Consider the following 16,750-nt stretch of genomic DNA (forward strand, 5'->3'; position numbering starts at 1 on the left):
ATGCGCGCAAGCTAGCCCGGACAACACAATTATAAAAAGAAAATCCAACTACAAAGATGAGTTGTAGCTTGGAATTGCTATCATTGTTTTCTTTTTGGAACTTTCCTTTACTTTTCGTCCTATACAGATATTTTAAATATTTCCTGAGAATCAAAATTTGGTAAGTTAGGATCCCAATTATTAAATTGTAACTTTATATTTTTTAAATATCACAAATCGTCTCCTACTAAAGAAAATAATTCTGAACTATTTCTTAAAACGTTATTTATTGTTTAAAAACTTTCAAATTGAGCAGAGTATATATTTTTTATTAAGTAGGTCTAAGTGGGTATGATTACGACGCCAAAATGAGATAATGAGCATTCCTTTTGTTAGCACATCAAATTAGTTGTCATTCTTAGTGGAATTTTCCTCAAAGCAAAGCAAGAGAATTAAGGGTCATTTGGATTTTGGAAATAAAGAAAAACTTTTTGGATTTTATATATATATATATATATATATATATATATATATATATATATATATATATATATATATATATACAGTATAGGACATGACGCGACTTAGGATTACTGAGGACATGGCTCTTGATAGGGAATTATGGAGGTCGAGCATTAAGGTTGTAGGTTAGGGGAGAGTGTGAATATTTCTACAGCACAATAGAGGGTGACTATCCAGTTAGGAGTTAGACTAGGAATGTCATTGGTCGTCTATTGATGCAGGGCTTTACCTTCTAGTTGTAATATACCAGTCATCTATTTCGTATTTCGTATCCTGTATTTCATATTTCATATCTCTTATATATTGTTGTTATTTTTATTACGCATTTTTATGGTACTAATATATCATCTCCTATTGCTTTTTTGAGCCAAGGATTTCCTGGAAACAGCCTCTCTACTTCGGGGTAGGGGTAAGGTCTGCGTACATATTACCCTCCCCAGACCCCACTTGTGGAATTATACTGGGTCGTTGTTGTTGTTGTTGTGTGTATATATATATCTTGTTTGATTATTGTAACATTATAATCCCAAAATTAAAGATGTCTTTTCTCTCTCTTATTCATTCAGTTTTCCAAATTTATTAACCATTATTAAAGAAAAAATACTCTTTACTAAAAAAAATTGTCGTTCTATAAAGTATTCCAAAATAACATGTACTAGATTATGATGAACATGCACATTTCTATAAAGTAGGATGTTATTCGATGTATTGGGCCTAGAAAGAAGGGAAATATATATTATAATTAATGTATATTTTTCGTATAATTAACTAGCGAATATAATTATTTTTGGTCGACCGGCCAAAAATATGGTAAAAATAGCACGGTATAGTTAGTTTTCGGACTGGTCATTCAAAAATAGCCAGCGTTTACGAAGTCAATGAAAAATAGCCACTATTTTTCTGCAACAGAGACCGGTCCAGCATAATATATTGGAGTTCGGTGCACCTGTGTATGAACTCCAGCATATTATGCTGGATCAGTATACTTTGTGTGATAATTTAGTGTGATAGTATTATTTTTGTATTTTCATATTCTTAAATTTTTATTATTACCTGCTTGCTTTTGTTTTGAGTTTACTATTTTCTTGCTATTAATATTGCTTTTTTAACTATTTCATTATTGCATGAACCGAGGGTTTACTGGAAACATCCTCTCTATCTGTATAAGGTAAGGATAAGTTTGCATACTCTTTATCCTCTTCAAACTTAACTTGTGGAATTACACTGGATATATTATTATTGTTGCGGTAGTTCCCATCAAAGAAGTCTTCTATATAGCTTAAAATACTTTTTCACATTGGATATACACCGACTCTATACATACCTTATTATCAATAAAATAGAGAAAATTTCACATAAGAACCACCGTGCTCCCTACTTTTAAATTTTATAACCCATATTTCAATTTACAACCAACTAGCCCAAAAATAATAGGCTAATACTCAATATTCAATTCTGTTCTCGAAATTACTATTTAATTTTTAAAAATATTGTTCAAGCTTTTAAGTTAATTTTTGAATCAGTGACTGTGACTCAAATATTAGTTCAACAAACCAAATCCATTTTGGTGGTGAAAATTAGATTTTTAACAGGCTTAAATATGTTGATTTAAATTCCAAATTTGATTTTGTGAGAAATTTGGAGTGAGTGTTATTTAGGCTTGTTAGAAATAGTATAAAGAGGTTGTATATAAAATTTAAAGTCATTTAATGGAGATTTGGACTGGTTTTGAACAAGAATTGCAACCGAAAATCGTGGAAGAAGTTCGTCTACAGATGCTTGTATAAAGGTGTATAAAAGTGTATAAAGGTGTATAAAAGTGTATAAGAAGTGTTTATACACTATTATACAAAATTATACAAAATTATACAAAAGACTGACTTTGTCTTCTTCCTTGCGTCTTTTTTGAAATTTAACTCAAATCTACTCCAAATCACTTCAAATTTAAATTTTGAGCTCCTTTTGATATTTTCAATCAATTGGAACAACACCCAATCCAAACAACTAACAAACTCAAATCATATTTTCGAAAATAAAGCTTTGAATAGCCTTCAATAGTGGACTTCTACTCTTCGATTTTCTTACATTGCAACCAGATGACATAAGGGGAGAAGCAGTAATGGCGGACGACTCCTTGAAGCATATGTAGAAGATGCTGGAAGAAGAGAGAGTGAAAGCAATGATTGTGAGAACATATATTTAATTCCATAATTTTTAGAAGCAATGGTTGTAAGAACACAGATTTTGAATTTGCTAGTGCTTTCAAAATATGTACAATATGGACTAGGTCAGTTAAAACCTAAAAACATTGGCCATTTTTTGTTATGCTATGGTGTCATGTGTATTTTTTTGTAATTTTTTTAATAAAATATTAATTGATATATATATATATATATATATGTCAATTTGTTACTTAAACGAGATAATTGTACATGATTTAACCTAAACAATAGGTATAGACTCCATTATTTCTTATGTGGACCATCTAAAGCTAAGCACCAACCTCAACTAATGAAGTACAATATTTTATCCTAATATATAAGTGGGGGTCATCCCTAAGGGTTAGAATAATTTAAAAAAAATAAATTAAATAGGACTTTTCAAATTTTTATTTTTTGGTTGCTTACAAAGTATTTTTTTTTTCCTTTAATTTTTTTTGTATGAGGTAGGCCTATATATATAATAGGGGAAAGGTAGAGCACTGAGGAAGAACACAACACTTAAAACACACTACACTCTGCAGCAAAAGTTGTGACCATTCCCTTCATATCTTTATAATTTTATATATTTATTTGTTTTCTTGAATTGTCCAACTACTTTTTCAAGTTAGTTAGGAGGCTCTCAAGATTTTATCAGCACATTTTTATAAGGTAATTTTCTTGTTTTCTTGATTCTTGAATTGTGAGTTTTCTTTTAGTGGCTAATCTGGAAACAATTTTGCAGGAATGACCAGAAAAATGATAGCCCTTTTTGGTATAGTGATATTAGCATTAATTTATAAGGCAATTATGCCACCACCTCCCAAGATTTGTGGCTCACCTAATGGACCACCAATTACAGCACCAAGAGTCAAGCTTTCTGATGGCAGATATTTGGCTTATAAAGAAAATGGTGTTCCTAGAGACCAAGCAAAACATAAATTTGTTTTCATCCATGGATTTGATTGTGTTAGACATGATGTTGCTCTGCTCACCACTATTTCTCCTGTATGTTCTCTTCAGTATTTTCATCATAGTTTTTTTACTACTGTATTTTTTCAAACCTGTGTTGAAAATGCTTTTCTTTGAGCTGAGGTTTTATCGGAAATAACCTCTCTACCTCACATAGGATAGGGGTGAGGTCTACGTGCACCTTGCCCTCCCAGATCTTACTTGTAGCAGGGGCGGAGCTAGGGTGGCGGAAGGGATTCATCTGATGAAATCCTCTGCCGAAAAATTACACTGTATATATAAGACCAAAATTATTTAGTTCAAAATTATTTTTTATGCATAAAATGTAGATGTTGAAGGTAGGGATAAGGTGTACGTACACCCCACCCTCCCCAGACCTCACTTGTGGTCGGGGCTAGGGGCGGAAGGGGTTTATCCGAACCCCATTCGCTGAAAAATTACACTGCATATATAAGATTGAAATTATTTTATGCATAAATAGTAGATGTTGAAGGTAGGGATAAGATCTATGTACACCCCATCCTCCCCAGATCCCACTTATATAAGGGCTGAGCTAGGGAGCGGAAGGGGTTTATCCGAACCCCATTGGCCGAAAAATTACACCTTATATAAGGTCAAAATTGATTTTTATGCATAAATAGTATATGTTGAATCACATTGGCATGTTCGTGTGTTTACTTTTTAATATTCCGAATCCCCTTGGTAAAAATCTGGCTCCGCCACTAACTTGTGGGATTATACTGGATATGTTGTTGTTACTGTTGTTGTTCATATCATGTTACATGTTTTTATTTCTTGCAATAGTTTTAATGTTTTTTTTTTTGAGTTTTAATATGGATATAATTTTGTTGTGGTGCCAGGAAGTTATGCAAAGTTTGGGAATATATATTGTGTCAATTGATAGACCTGGTTATGGAGAAAGTGATCCTCATCCCAAAAGAACACCAAAAACCTTAGCTCTTGATATAGAAGAGTTAGCTGATCAATTGGAATTGGGATCTAAATTCTATGTTATGGGATTTTCTATGGGTGGACAAGCTGTTTGGGGCCTTCTTAAGTATATTCCTCACAGGTACTAAAGTCTTAAAACAAATTCTTGTCATTTAAAATACACCGACAATGTAAAGCGATTTTTTTATTATCAGGTTATTTTTAACTATCGTTAACAGATAACCTGCCTTATTTTCAAGATTACAGATCTCGCTTTTTATAGTGTTACTTGTAGGTATCTTTTGGATGTTCATACTTTCGATGTATATAAGTTAAACTCAAATAACTACATTGGCATGCTAAATCTGCAAAAATTCCAAGGCGCGTAAGCTGTGTCTGCCTTAGGAATTGCAGTTATATCTAGTCACTGGACTAAAAATTTATATCAGTAAAGTCGCAAAACTGAAAGATTGACAACCAATCGACGCAGTTGAAAAAAAAAAGCTGCTGTTTCTTACTCCAGTTGATAATATGGTTCATCTGAATACATTCCAGCTTAACTATGTGACTTTTGAAATATGTAACAGATTGGCTGGAGCAATTCTTCTTACTCCAGTGACTAACTACTGGTGGAAAAGCTTTCCTGCAAATTTGACAAAACAAGCATACTATGAGCAGCTTGTACAAGATCAATGGACACTTCGGATTGCTCACTATCTCCCATGGTTGACATATTGGTGGAACACTCAAAAGTTATTTCCATCTTCTAGTGTTGCATCTTGCAGTGAAGATATTCTTTTCGAACAAGACCGAGTACTAATGCCTATCTTTGATTCCTATCAGAGTAAATATCGGGTGAGCACTTGTTTAGTCTCTTAGCATATCCTCATTTCATAACACACTAATTTGAATTTAAATGGAGAACATGGTTAGTGAGAATTCATATGGCCGGCCCCAACATGTTAATTGGGACTGAGACGTAGTTGTTTTTGTTGTACTCAAGAATCACTGACGGATTCAACAATGGGTTCGTTAGTGCTTCGCCTTTGAACCCTATATATATGCGTGAAAAATAAGTATAAATAGAGTTAAATATACATTGCATAACTCGCTCTTTTAGCTCAAAACCAGCAGTTATAAATTTTAGATCTGTCACTGCTCAAGATTTTACCATAATAGACAATCTGCAGAGAAAAATAGGTTAGTTGTGAAAGTGGTCATTGGCAATTTGATATCATTAGTCTAAATAATGTAATATTGGATTATCGTTACTAACTCTGCTTTTATCTCGTTGTATGGTAATGTTTTAACATAAAAATCATTGAGTTTTATGTCCACTGACAGTGTATAGTTTTTTCACATCGATGCGAAAAATAGGCAACTCCTGATATCAAGTTCGATATTTGTCACCTAGAAGATAGAGTGATCACTTGCTACAGCCAGTAAAATTACGCTGATAGTGTAAAAAATCCTGAGTTTTGTTACATTTCTCAATTAACCTTGGTAATTTCCTTGATGAGATTAGGACCTGGTAAGACAACAAGGGGAGTATGAATCAATCCACCGCGACCTAATGATAGGTTTCGGGACATGGGAATTCGACCCTATGGAACTCGAAAACCCTTTCCCTAATGGTGAAGGCTCTGTTCATATTTGGCAAGGTGATGAAGATGGTCATGTACCTTACATTCTACAACGTTACGTCGCACAGAAACTACCATGGGTTCATTATCATGAAATGAAAGGCGGAGGTCATATGTTTCCATGGGCTGAAGGAATGGGAGATAAAATTATGAAGACTTTCTTACTTGGAGAGCCCTTTGTTCTATAAAACTATACTATGGGCTGGTTTAGTATTGAACTCAGCGACTCTGTCGTTGAACATTTGAATATTTATTAACAAGTATATACCAATTAAGTTGTCTATGACATATAAAGTCATGAAAACATACTTGGAGAGCCCTTTGCTATGTTGCTCGGACTCTCCAAAAATATCGCGTGCATGTCGAATCCTCCAAAAGTAGTGCATTTTTGGAGGGTCCGACACAAATGCGGCAATATTTTGGGAGTCGGTGCAACATACACCCTTTGTTCTATAAAGCTATACTATGGGGCTTGTTTAGTATTGGATTCAGACTCTTTGTTATTGTACAAATTTGAATATTTGTCAATATTATCAAATTATTGTTGAGTTGCTTTATTCAAGTAATGAATGGTTATGTGCTAAAACTCTTATTATTGTTTCTGGTGCAGTAATGATATATGTTACTTTTGATGTGAAGGTGACTCATTTGCTATAAAGCTATAATATGGAGAATTTACTTGTTTAGCTTCTTAGCATATCCTCATTTCATTACATGTAAATTTGAAGCTATGTTGCTCGAACTCTCCGAAAATGTTGCCGCGTGCATATCGAATCCTCCAAAAGTAGTACATTGTTGGAGGATCCAGCACGGGTGCGGCAACATTTTGGAGAGTCTGCACAACATGGATTTGAACTACTACTTCCAAATCAAGATTTAACCATAAAAGACAATTTGGACAGAAAAACAGGTTAATGGCCATTGACATAAGAGAGGATCACAGTTTGATTAGCATATACTTAGAGCTACTGTTTCCTGCACATTTTCTTGCCTAATGCATACTTGAGTCTGCTTGCAATTTTCAAGGACTAAACCTCTGTATTATGTTCTGTGATATTACTCCATTAACTTTGGTTAGTTTCCTGATGATGTTAGGACCTGGTAAGACAACAAGGGGAGTACGAGACGATCCACCGGGATATAATGATAGGTTTCGGGACATGGGAATTCGATCCAATGGAACTCGAGAACCCTTTCCCAGACGGCGAAGGCTCTGTTCATATTTGGCAAGGTGATGAAGATGGTCATGTACCTGTCATTCTACAACGATACGTCGCGCAGAAACTACCATGGGTTCATTATCATGAAATGAAAGGTGGAGGTCATATGTTTCCATGGGCTGAAGGAATGGGAGATAAAATCATGAAAACATTCTTACTTGGAGAGCCCTTTGTGCTATAAAGATGTATGGGGCTGGTTTATTATTGTATTCAATGACTTTTTTGTCATTGAACATATTTGAATATTTTTTAATAGCTAAATGCTATATTTAAGTTGTTTAATAGTATTGGATTCAATGGCATTGAATAAAAGGGCAGTCCAGTGCACTAAACTTCGACTATGTGCGGGGTTCGAGGAAGGGCCGGACCACGTGGGTCTATTGTACGGAACGCAGCCTTACCCTGCATTTCTGCAAGAGGCTATTTTCACGGCGCGAAGTCGTGACCTCTTAGTCACATTTCCCGACGAATAGGTGTCAATTGAAATCCCTTGGTATAAGGTGGTTCCGCCACTGCTTCTAGTGCCAAATAAACTAAATTTCTGTAATATTGAATTGAATACGAGCTTAAATGGAGCAACAAAGAAGGTGAAAATCATATAACTGATATCAACTTGCCTATAGTTGAGTTGTCATTGTTGTTGTTGTTGCCACTAGAATGTGTTGCAGTTGGAAGATCACCATTTGACTTACTTTCACATAATGGCACTTGACAACTTAAATTTTGACGTAACTTATTTGGAATTGAGTCGTTGTTGTTGTAGACACACGGTTAGAAACTCGATGGATCGTATTTTTTATCCTACTCCGGTTAAATATCAGGCTTTTGTTTGCGATAAAATTTAAACTCGTGACGTGTGCTTAACCCTTGTTATGTGTTGGGACAATTGTCATCACTTGGCTTAAAGGAATAATTCTTTACTATTTCTTTAGGTGTTGGGACAACTGAAAGAAATCGAATTAGGTGAAGTAGGCCCATTAAAAAAGATTGAATTGATTGGGATATAGCATATGGACAAATAACGTGAGTGATTATAATTCACCTAAAATATGATAAGGCCATAAGGGGTGGGTGGTTCAATGAAAATGAGTGGTGGCCCCAGGACTAAATTACATATTCAACGGAATCTTTTATGATTTATAAAGATAAAGATGATATTGTGTTATACACCTAATTTTCATAGGTTTGTTATTCAATCGGTTAGAGTACCGTCCTATGTGAAAATAGCACGGTATAGCCAGTTTTCGGACTGGTCATTTAAAAATAGTCAGCGTTTACCAAGTTAATGAAAAATAGTTACTATTTTGCTGCAATAGAGACCGGTTCAGCATAATATACTGGAGTTCGGTGCACCTGTATATGAACTCCATCATATTATATTGGACCGATATACTTGTTGGAACTCCAGTATATTATGCTGGAGTTCTAGTGTACTTATGTTGAAACTCCATCATATTATACTGGAGTTCCAACATACTTATCATGGAACTCCAGTATAATATGCTGGAGTTCAAGTATACTTATGCTGGAACTCCATCATAATATACTGGCGTATTTTTCGGGTTTTGAACAGTGTTTTCGCTCAGATTTATCTTTACATGAAAAGTGGCTAAATTTCGATTACTTTTAAAACTGGGCTATTTTTAAACGATCAGTTGTAAATCTGTCTATTTTTTAATTTCACCCCATCCTCTAGGGCTGTTAAAAATCGAACCAAAATCGTTAATCAAATTGAATCGATGACTTATTGGTTTATTGGTATCGAATTATCGAGGTAATGGATAGTGAGCGGATTGAGATTTTAGAATTAACGGATTAACGGTTAGGGGGTGGATTACTCAATTTTCTTATCGGATAAACCGTAAACCCGATAAGTATGTTTATATTTATACTTTTACCCCTATGTATATAAACTTGTTACTACACTATTACATAAGAAGTTGTACATATAATGATAGAACTGTCTATAGCTAATGGCAGTCGTCTCTGGCTTCTTATGAATTATGAGTGGACATGAATTGAGTTTCTCTCTAGGTTATTTTACTTAAGTGGAGTTTGTTTCATTACTTCACTTACAATTAGAGTTTGAAGTTTGTCTGTAAGTAGGGTTTTCTAATTGTTCTGTGGATAAAATGATGCCAAATGCAATAGAACAGTAGAGAAATATCGGAAGAAATGAAGAGAAATACTAAGCTAAAGCTATTCTAGGGTTAACTAATATGATTTCAATTGATAAATCTGCCAAAATGCAGAGAATTACAACTATATAGAGGAATATTCCCTATGGGACCACTACCAAGAGATAAGGTTGTACCTCTCTCTACTGACAGTACTATCAAGGACCAAAAGTGTCCTTGGTAAGGAAATTACAGACTTAATTGCTAATACTGTAAACATAAACTTAAAACTTAAGAGGACTAAAGTGTAACAACTGAAACTTTCTTTTTTAATTGACTCCAACTAACTATAACGGTCAAGTACAACTCTGCAAGCGACATGTACTACTTTCCCCAACCCAGTATAATCCATTCTTGCATCATTGCCCTTCCCTTGAAAATCTTCCTTGTCCTCAAGGAAGGAATGAAGGAAACTTCAACTTCATCACTGCATAGTTTTTCCAAGTAGCTTGTTCCTTCGTCATTTGGGACCACTGAACCAGAATTTGAGGGACTGCCTTGTTTTCTCGTTTGATCATCCTTCTGTCCAAGATCTCTTGAGGTTCCACGCAGTAGGGACTAGTAACATCAATCACTGGAGGATGATTGACTCTATCTGGTATGGTGTAACAGGGCTTGAGTTATGAAACATGAAAAGTGAGATGGATAGCAACATGAGAAGGGAGTGAAAGTTTGTAGGCAACTGGACCAATGATCTGTAGGATCTAGTATAGACCATAATACTTGGCAGAAGGCTTAGAAAATGAATGGTTTGAAAGTGTAATCTGTCGATAAGGCTGATGCTTGAAATAAACCCAATCTCCTTCATTGAAGTTCCTATCAGTCCTATGCTTGTTGGCCAAGCTTGACATCCTTTGTTGTGCTCTGTGAATGTGGAACTTTAGCAACTGAACCTTCAACTCCCTAGTAGTGAGGCTTCGATCTACTTCTTCATCACCAGCATCACCAGGTAGATATGGGTAGGAGGAGGTTGACCATAGAGGGCTTCATAATGTGTGGTCTGAATGGCTGAATAGAAGGTGGTGTTATACCACCATTCTGCCAGTGACAAATAAGAAGCCCAATATTGTTGGCTATCAACACAGAAACACCTTAAATAAGTCTCCACAGTCCTATTGAGCACCTTAGTTTGACCATCGGTTTGAGGATGATATGATGCGGATGTGCTGAGAATTACACCTTGCATGGCAAAAAGATCCTGCCAAATCTTGCTAACAAATATTGGATCCCTGTCACTGATTATATTTTCTGGCATACCATGTAATTTGTAAACATGGTCTAAGAACACCTGGGCCACAGAAGTGGCAGTGTAAGGATGGCTGATAGCAAGAAAATAACCATACTTGGTGAATCTGTCCACCATTACTAGTATAGTTGTTTTGCCCTTGGACTTAGGGAGCCCATCAATAAAATCCATGCTAATACTGGCCCAAGGTGTGTTAGGAATCTGTAATGGCTGTAGCAATCCAGGATAGGCACTATTCTCATACTTTCTCCTTTGGCATGTTGCATATTGTCTCACATAGTTTGCCGCATCTTTCTTGAGCCCCTTCCAGTAGAAAAGATTAGATAACCTTTTGTAGGTGTTTTCCATTCCAGAATGGCCACCTGTAGGTTTATCATGCCATATCTGAAGGATTTCTTGCTTCAAAGAACTATCATTGCCCACTACTAGCTTGTCCCTTCCTTCTCAGCTGTTGGTTCACAAATGTGTACCCCTTCTGCTCCTCCCCCTGCTCCTGGATGTGACCTATAATCTCTGCAGCTTCCTTGTCCTTTACCCAGCTGTCCTTGATTCTCTGGAAGAGCTCATGGTTAGTTAGGGTGAGCAGAATCATTGCCAATTCCCTTGATGGAACCCTGGATAGGGAATCAGATGCCTTGTTTTCTCTCCCTTTCTTGTATTCTATCACAAAATCAAATTGCATGAGTTTAACTATCCATTTCATCTGTGACCTAGTGTGAAGCTTCTTGTCTAGCAAGAACTTCAATGCCTTCTAGTCAGTTCTTACCACAAAATGTCTTCCCATGAGATACTGTGCCCATTTCGTAACAGCCATGACAAGGGCTAAAAGTTCTTTGTCATAAACTGACAAAGCTTGGTGCCTCCCTGATAGACCTTTGCTGAGGTAGGCTATAGGGTGGCCATCTTGCATCAACACAGCCCCAACACCATAGTCACAGGTATCAGTTTCCACTACAAACATAAGCTGATTGTTTGGGAGTGCCAACATAGGTGCTGATGTGAGGGCTGCCTTTAACTTGTTGAATGCTTCTTCTGCCTTATTAGACCATTGGAACCCATCTTTTTTGAGCAGCTCTGTCAAAGGCCTACTGATCACTCCATAATGCTTGATGAACCTCCTATAGTAGCCTGCCAGCCCCAAGAAGCCCCTTAGCTCCCTGACATTCTTTGGTGAAAGTCATGGTTGTACTGCTATAATCTTCTTAGGTAAGTAGCTACCCCTTTAGCATATATGATGTGCCCTAAATATTAAATCCTACTAGCCCCAAAAGAACATTTTGATTTCCTTGCAAACAACTTATGTTTCACTAACAACTCAAAGGTCATCCAAAGATGTACCAAGTGTTCAGACATGTTCTTGCTGAATACTAGGATATCATCAAAGAATACCAAGATAAATTTCATGAGATGCTCCTTGAACACATTATTCATCAAACTCTGGAAGCAAGAGGGGGTATTGGTAAGTCCAAAAGACATTACCAAATACTCATAATGACCTGAATGAGTTCTGAATGCTATATTGGATATATCTTCTGTTGTCATCCTGATATGGTGGTACCGAGACCTAAGATCTATCTTGGAGTAGATCTGTGAACCACCCAATTCATCCAGAAGTTCTTCTATGATTGGAATAAGGAACTTATCTTTGATGGTAGCCTTGTTTAAGCCCTATAATCAACACATAGCCTCAAACTTCCATCCTTCTTTCCCACTAAGACTACTGGGGAAACATAAGGGCTGGAACTTGGCTGCACAATTCCCTGATCAAGTATATCCTGCACTAACCTCTCAATGTTATCTTTCTGTGATAAAGAATACTTGTAAAGTCTGAGGTTTATAGGATTACATCCTGCCTGCAATGGTATCTTGTGATCAAATGGTCCTCTAAAGGGAGGTAACTCCTTAGGATCAGTGAATAGCTGATGGTACTCCTCAAGTAATGACTGCATCTGTGACGGTATGTTGATGGTAACCTCTGTCTGCTCCTCCTCCCTAGGTAGCACACTCAACATAAATAGTTGTCCCCCATTGTTAGCTAGTTTATCCAACTTCTTAGCCTCCACAGTTTTAATCTTATCCACTCCCCCCTTCAATGCACACTCCTTTTATTGGTAATTGTACCCCAAGGTAAGCTCCTTAAAGTTCAGCTTAAGATCTCCTAATGGAAGCAACCACTGCACTCCTAATATCAAGTCACAAGAGCCCAATGGTAACAATAGAAAATTTGCTGTATAAGTGACCCCTTGCAGTAGCCAAGTCAAGTCTTTACAAAGCTCATGTGTCTGCCTATTGTTCCCATCTACCACATTGATGGTTTGAGGATTAATCTTCAAGGTAGCAATTCCTAGGCTTCTTGCTACATCATCATCAATGAAATTATGTGTTCTACCAGGGTCGACCAATATACTTAGTGGCCTTTTCTGGCAATAACCAGTCACTCTCAAATTGTGGAATGTTGGCACTCCATGTAGAGCATTGACTGATATTTCACACACTTCTCCCTTCACCTCTTCTCCTACTTCTTCAGTTATCTCTGCAGGCTCCTCTACCAATACTAAGTCTCCTGTTTCTTCTTCCTCTTGCCCTTCTTCTTCCACCTCCAACAAGTACAGCTGTTTGGAGCCACTACACTTATGACCAGGGAATAATTTCTCATCACAGAAAAAACATAATCCCTTCTGCCTCTTCTCATTCATTTAAGCTGTAGTCAGCTTCCTTGTATTTCCTTTGTTCCAGTTAGCAGCAACCTCTTTTTTAAGCATGTTTCCCTCCTTCTTAGGGAACCCTCCTTTTATAGTAGATCCATAAGTGTTGCCCCTAGTATGAGATGACCCTCCACTGTACAGTGTGGACTTAGTCCTCTTCAACTGAGCATTCACTTGAGCTTCAGTGTTCCTAGCCAACTGGTAAGCTTGTGGTAAGGAAAAGGGTCGATGTTTCATCACTATAAACCCAATTTTTGGTTTGAGACCAGTGATGAAAGCACTAATAGCATACTCCAGAAGGATGTGCAGCTTGGTCATGGTCCTATCAAACTCCTTCTGATAATCCTCCACCATTCCCACTTGCCTTACTAACTTAAGCTCAGACATAGGGTCAGCATATTCAGCCCCAAATCTATCTATGAGAGCATACACATATTCTTCCCAGCTAGGATAAGGTTAAGTGAGACCTTAACCCTTTGGTTATACTCAACTTCATCTAGTGAGAAAAATTGTTCTACCTTACAGAGCCAAGCCCTAAGATTGAAGCCATTGAAGCGAGGGAACTCCAGCTTGGTCATCCTGGTCAGATTTGTTCCTCTTGGTGATGTAGTTTTTGAATTCTGAGCTGTAGGTGCAGGTTCACCACCCCCATTCTGTCCAGCTGAGGGTTGTCCTTGAGCAAGGCCACCTCCATTGTTACTACCAGTAGTAGAATGCCCTTGAGTAGGAGCTGTAAAAGTTGGTTTGTGAGGGGAAGCAACCCCTCTTGGACATTGAAACTGAGGCATGGGCCCAAACCCCAAATGGTAGGCAACTGGAGAAAACTGAGATGTGGTAATACCACCATGTACCCACGTAGCAGTATTGCTTACTTGACTTGCCAACAAAGCGGTCAAACCAGTAACCAAGTTCATGCGTCAGTACCACATCCATGATCTTAGGAAAGGGGAAGCTCAAATGATATCTAATGGGATTGGCATGCTCCCCACTGCTCTATGATTTATTATAGTCATACTCTGTTTCGTACCTGGTAGCTAGCCTTTCGCTTCCTCCTTGTACTAGATTTTGACTTGAATTCCCCCTGAAAGCGAGAATGCACTATATGCCTTTAAAATAAAAAGAAGGCTGGAAAAAAGAGAGAGTTCCTTTCTTTTCTAGCTTTGGCGGGAGGAATGAAAATCCTATCCTATACGAAGGCCTATATACAAAAAAAGCACTTTGCCTAGAATCCCAAGTTGCCTCCCCTCTCCTCTAAGGCCGATCGCATCCGCTTTTGGAGCCCTTCGCCTTTGAGTACGGCAACAGCCCAGACATAGACCGAATTAGGGGCCTAAACTCTTGTGTAGATTGCCCATGGAAAGGAGCTTACTCCAAGATCTGACTCCGCCCGTGTAGGAGTTCGGGAAGGCCAGAAGTAAACAAAGAGCGGTAGAAGAGAATAAAGTGTTGCGCCCATTCTTTTCTTTCATAGCTGGAGCAAATGGAAGGAGACGTCGTGCAAGCCGAAGACTTTGACAGGTGTCGGTAGGCACGCCTATGATAAGGGCTCGATCCTAAGAATCAATCCCAATCGAATCTATGGAAGGGATACCCTCTATCCTCTTAATCTTTAGAGTAGATATTATATATAGGATAATCAGTCCACTGCGGTGCCCAAGACAAGGCAAGATGAATAGGAATGTTGAAGGGACATAAGGCTCAGCTAAGGTAAGGAAAGACCCTGACCATCTAGGTCGCCAAGTACTCTTATTTTTTAGGGAGTCGGAGACGATCGAAGAGGAAAAATAAGCACTTTGATGAAGATTTATAGCATCATTCAAGTAAATACAAATTAATATCGTAGAAAAATGAGCTTGTGATATAGCTACACCTAATTCCAGACCGGTTAATGCAAGAACTATAAATAAAGGACCAAAATCCCCTATGAAATATAAAAGATCATTCATACATAGCATAGTCCAAGCGAACCCACTTAAAATCTTTACTGAACTATGACCGGCCATCATATTAGCAAATAAACGTATTCATGAGCTTAATGCTCGAAAATAATAAGGGATTAGCTCAAGGAGTACTAAAAAAGGTGCTAATGGCAGTGGGACTCCTGCAGTAATAAGAAGCTTAAAAAATGAAGCCCATTTTTTTTTGAAATCCCACTATAGTAATGCCAATAAAAATAGAAAATGAGAGACCCAAAGTAATGAGAAAATGACTTGTAACTGTGAAGCTATAAGGTATCATACCCTAGGACTACTAAAATGGAGATCGTGTACAATAACAATCCTATATTTGATATAGATTCATCCACATTTCCATTCCTTGTAAAGGAAGGCTAACTGCTTGCTGGTTGCGTAGATCTCGCCTCCTCCATCCATGTCTTCTATGCTTTTTCCTTGGTTATACCTCTTCACAACATCAATGGACTCTTTCAACTCAGCAAAAGCCCTTTCATGTTGATTCTCGAGCTGTGTTTGCCTAACCAAGAATTTGCTATCTCAACTGTCATCCTCTCAAACATAGACTTAATCTCATCCATATTTGCCATTGTTATCACCCACAGAGCTCAAGAAAGTGCTCTGATACCAAATGATGCCAAAGGCAATAGAACAGTAGAGAAATATTGGAAGAAATCAAGAGAAATACTAAGCTAAAGTTATGCTAGGGTTAACTAATATGATTTCAATTGATAAATTTGCCAAAATGCAGAGAATTACAACTATATAGAGGAATATTCCCTACGGGACCACTACTAAGAGATAAGGTTGTACCTCTCTCTACTGACAATACTATCGAGGACCAAAAGTGTCCTTGGTAAGGAAATATCAGGGGCTATTTGATCGTAGGGATGAGAAAAATAATTTTAGCATAAATCTCATATAAAATATTTAAATATTTAGTTTGAGGAAGTAGAAAAAAATAATTTTTACATACATAAATACAGTGTTAAGTTGGCCATATAAGAAAATATGATCCATATATTACACATAATTATATATAATTATTGGCAATGTTAAACATTACTTGCATTAAAAAAAATGCTTTATAGCACTTAACACTTAGTAGTGCAATTTCTAGAATTCTAACTCCATAGAATAAAATCATTTAACTCATGAGGGAAAATTGATGTTTGGTATTACTATTTTCATTTAAATAATAAATAA

At 36.9% G+C, this 16,750-nt stretch overlaps 1 protein-coding gene across 2 annotated transcripts; it reads left to right on the plus strand.

Annotated features, from left to right (window-relative positions):
* Window positions 1-3,118: 3,118 nt before the first annotated feature.
* LOC107782665 (uncharacterized) lies at window positions 3,119-7,746 on the plus strand. Of its 2 annotated transcripts, none has more exons than XM_016603566.2 (5): window positions 3,119-3,371; window positions 3,445-3,707; window positions 4,532-4,743; window positions 5,189-5,456; window positions 7,340-7,746. In XM_016603566.2, the coding sequence occupies exons 2-5, from the start codon at window positions 3,447-3,449 to the stop codon at window positions 7,643-7,645; spliced, it is 1,047 nt and encodes a 348-aa protein (XP_016459052.1). In that variant the 5' UTR covers window positions 3,119-3,371; window positions 3,445-3,446; the 3' UTR covers window positions 7,646-7,746. The 2 variants fall into 2 exon arrangements, with proteins under 2 accessions (XP_016459052.1, XP_016459051.1); XM_016603565.2 differs by lacking the exon at window positions 7,340-7,746 and adding an exon at window positions 6,127-6,830 and having other exon boundaries at window positions 3,171-3,371.
* The last annotated feature ends 9,004 nt before the right edge of the window (window positions 7,747-16,750 follow it).

Source organism: Nicotiana tabacum, chromosome 10 (genome assembly GCF_000715075.1).
Source record: "Nicotiana tabacum cultivar K326 chromosome 10, ASM71507v2, whole genome shotgun sequence".
Lineage (NCBI taxonomy): Eukaryota > Viridiplantae > Streptophyta > Magnoliopsida > Solanales > Solanaceae > Nicotiana > Nicotiana tabacum.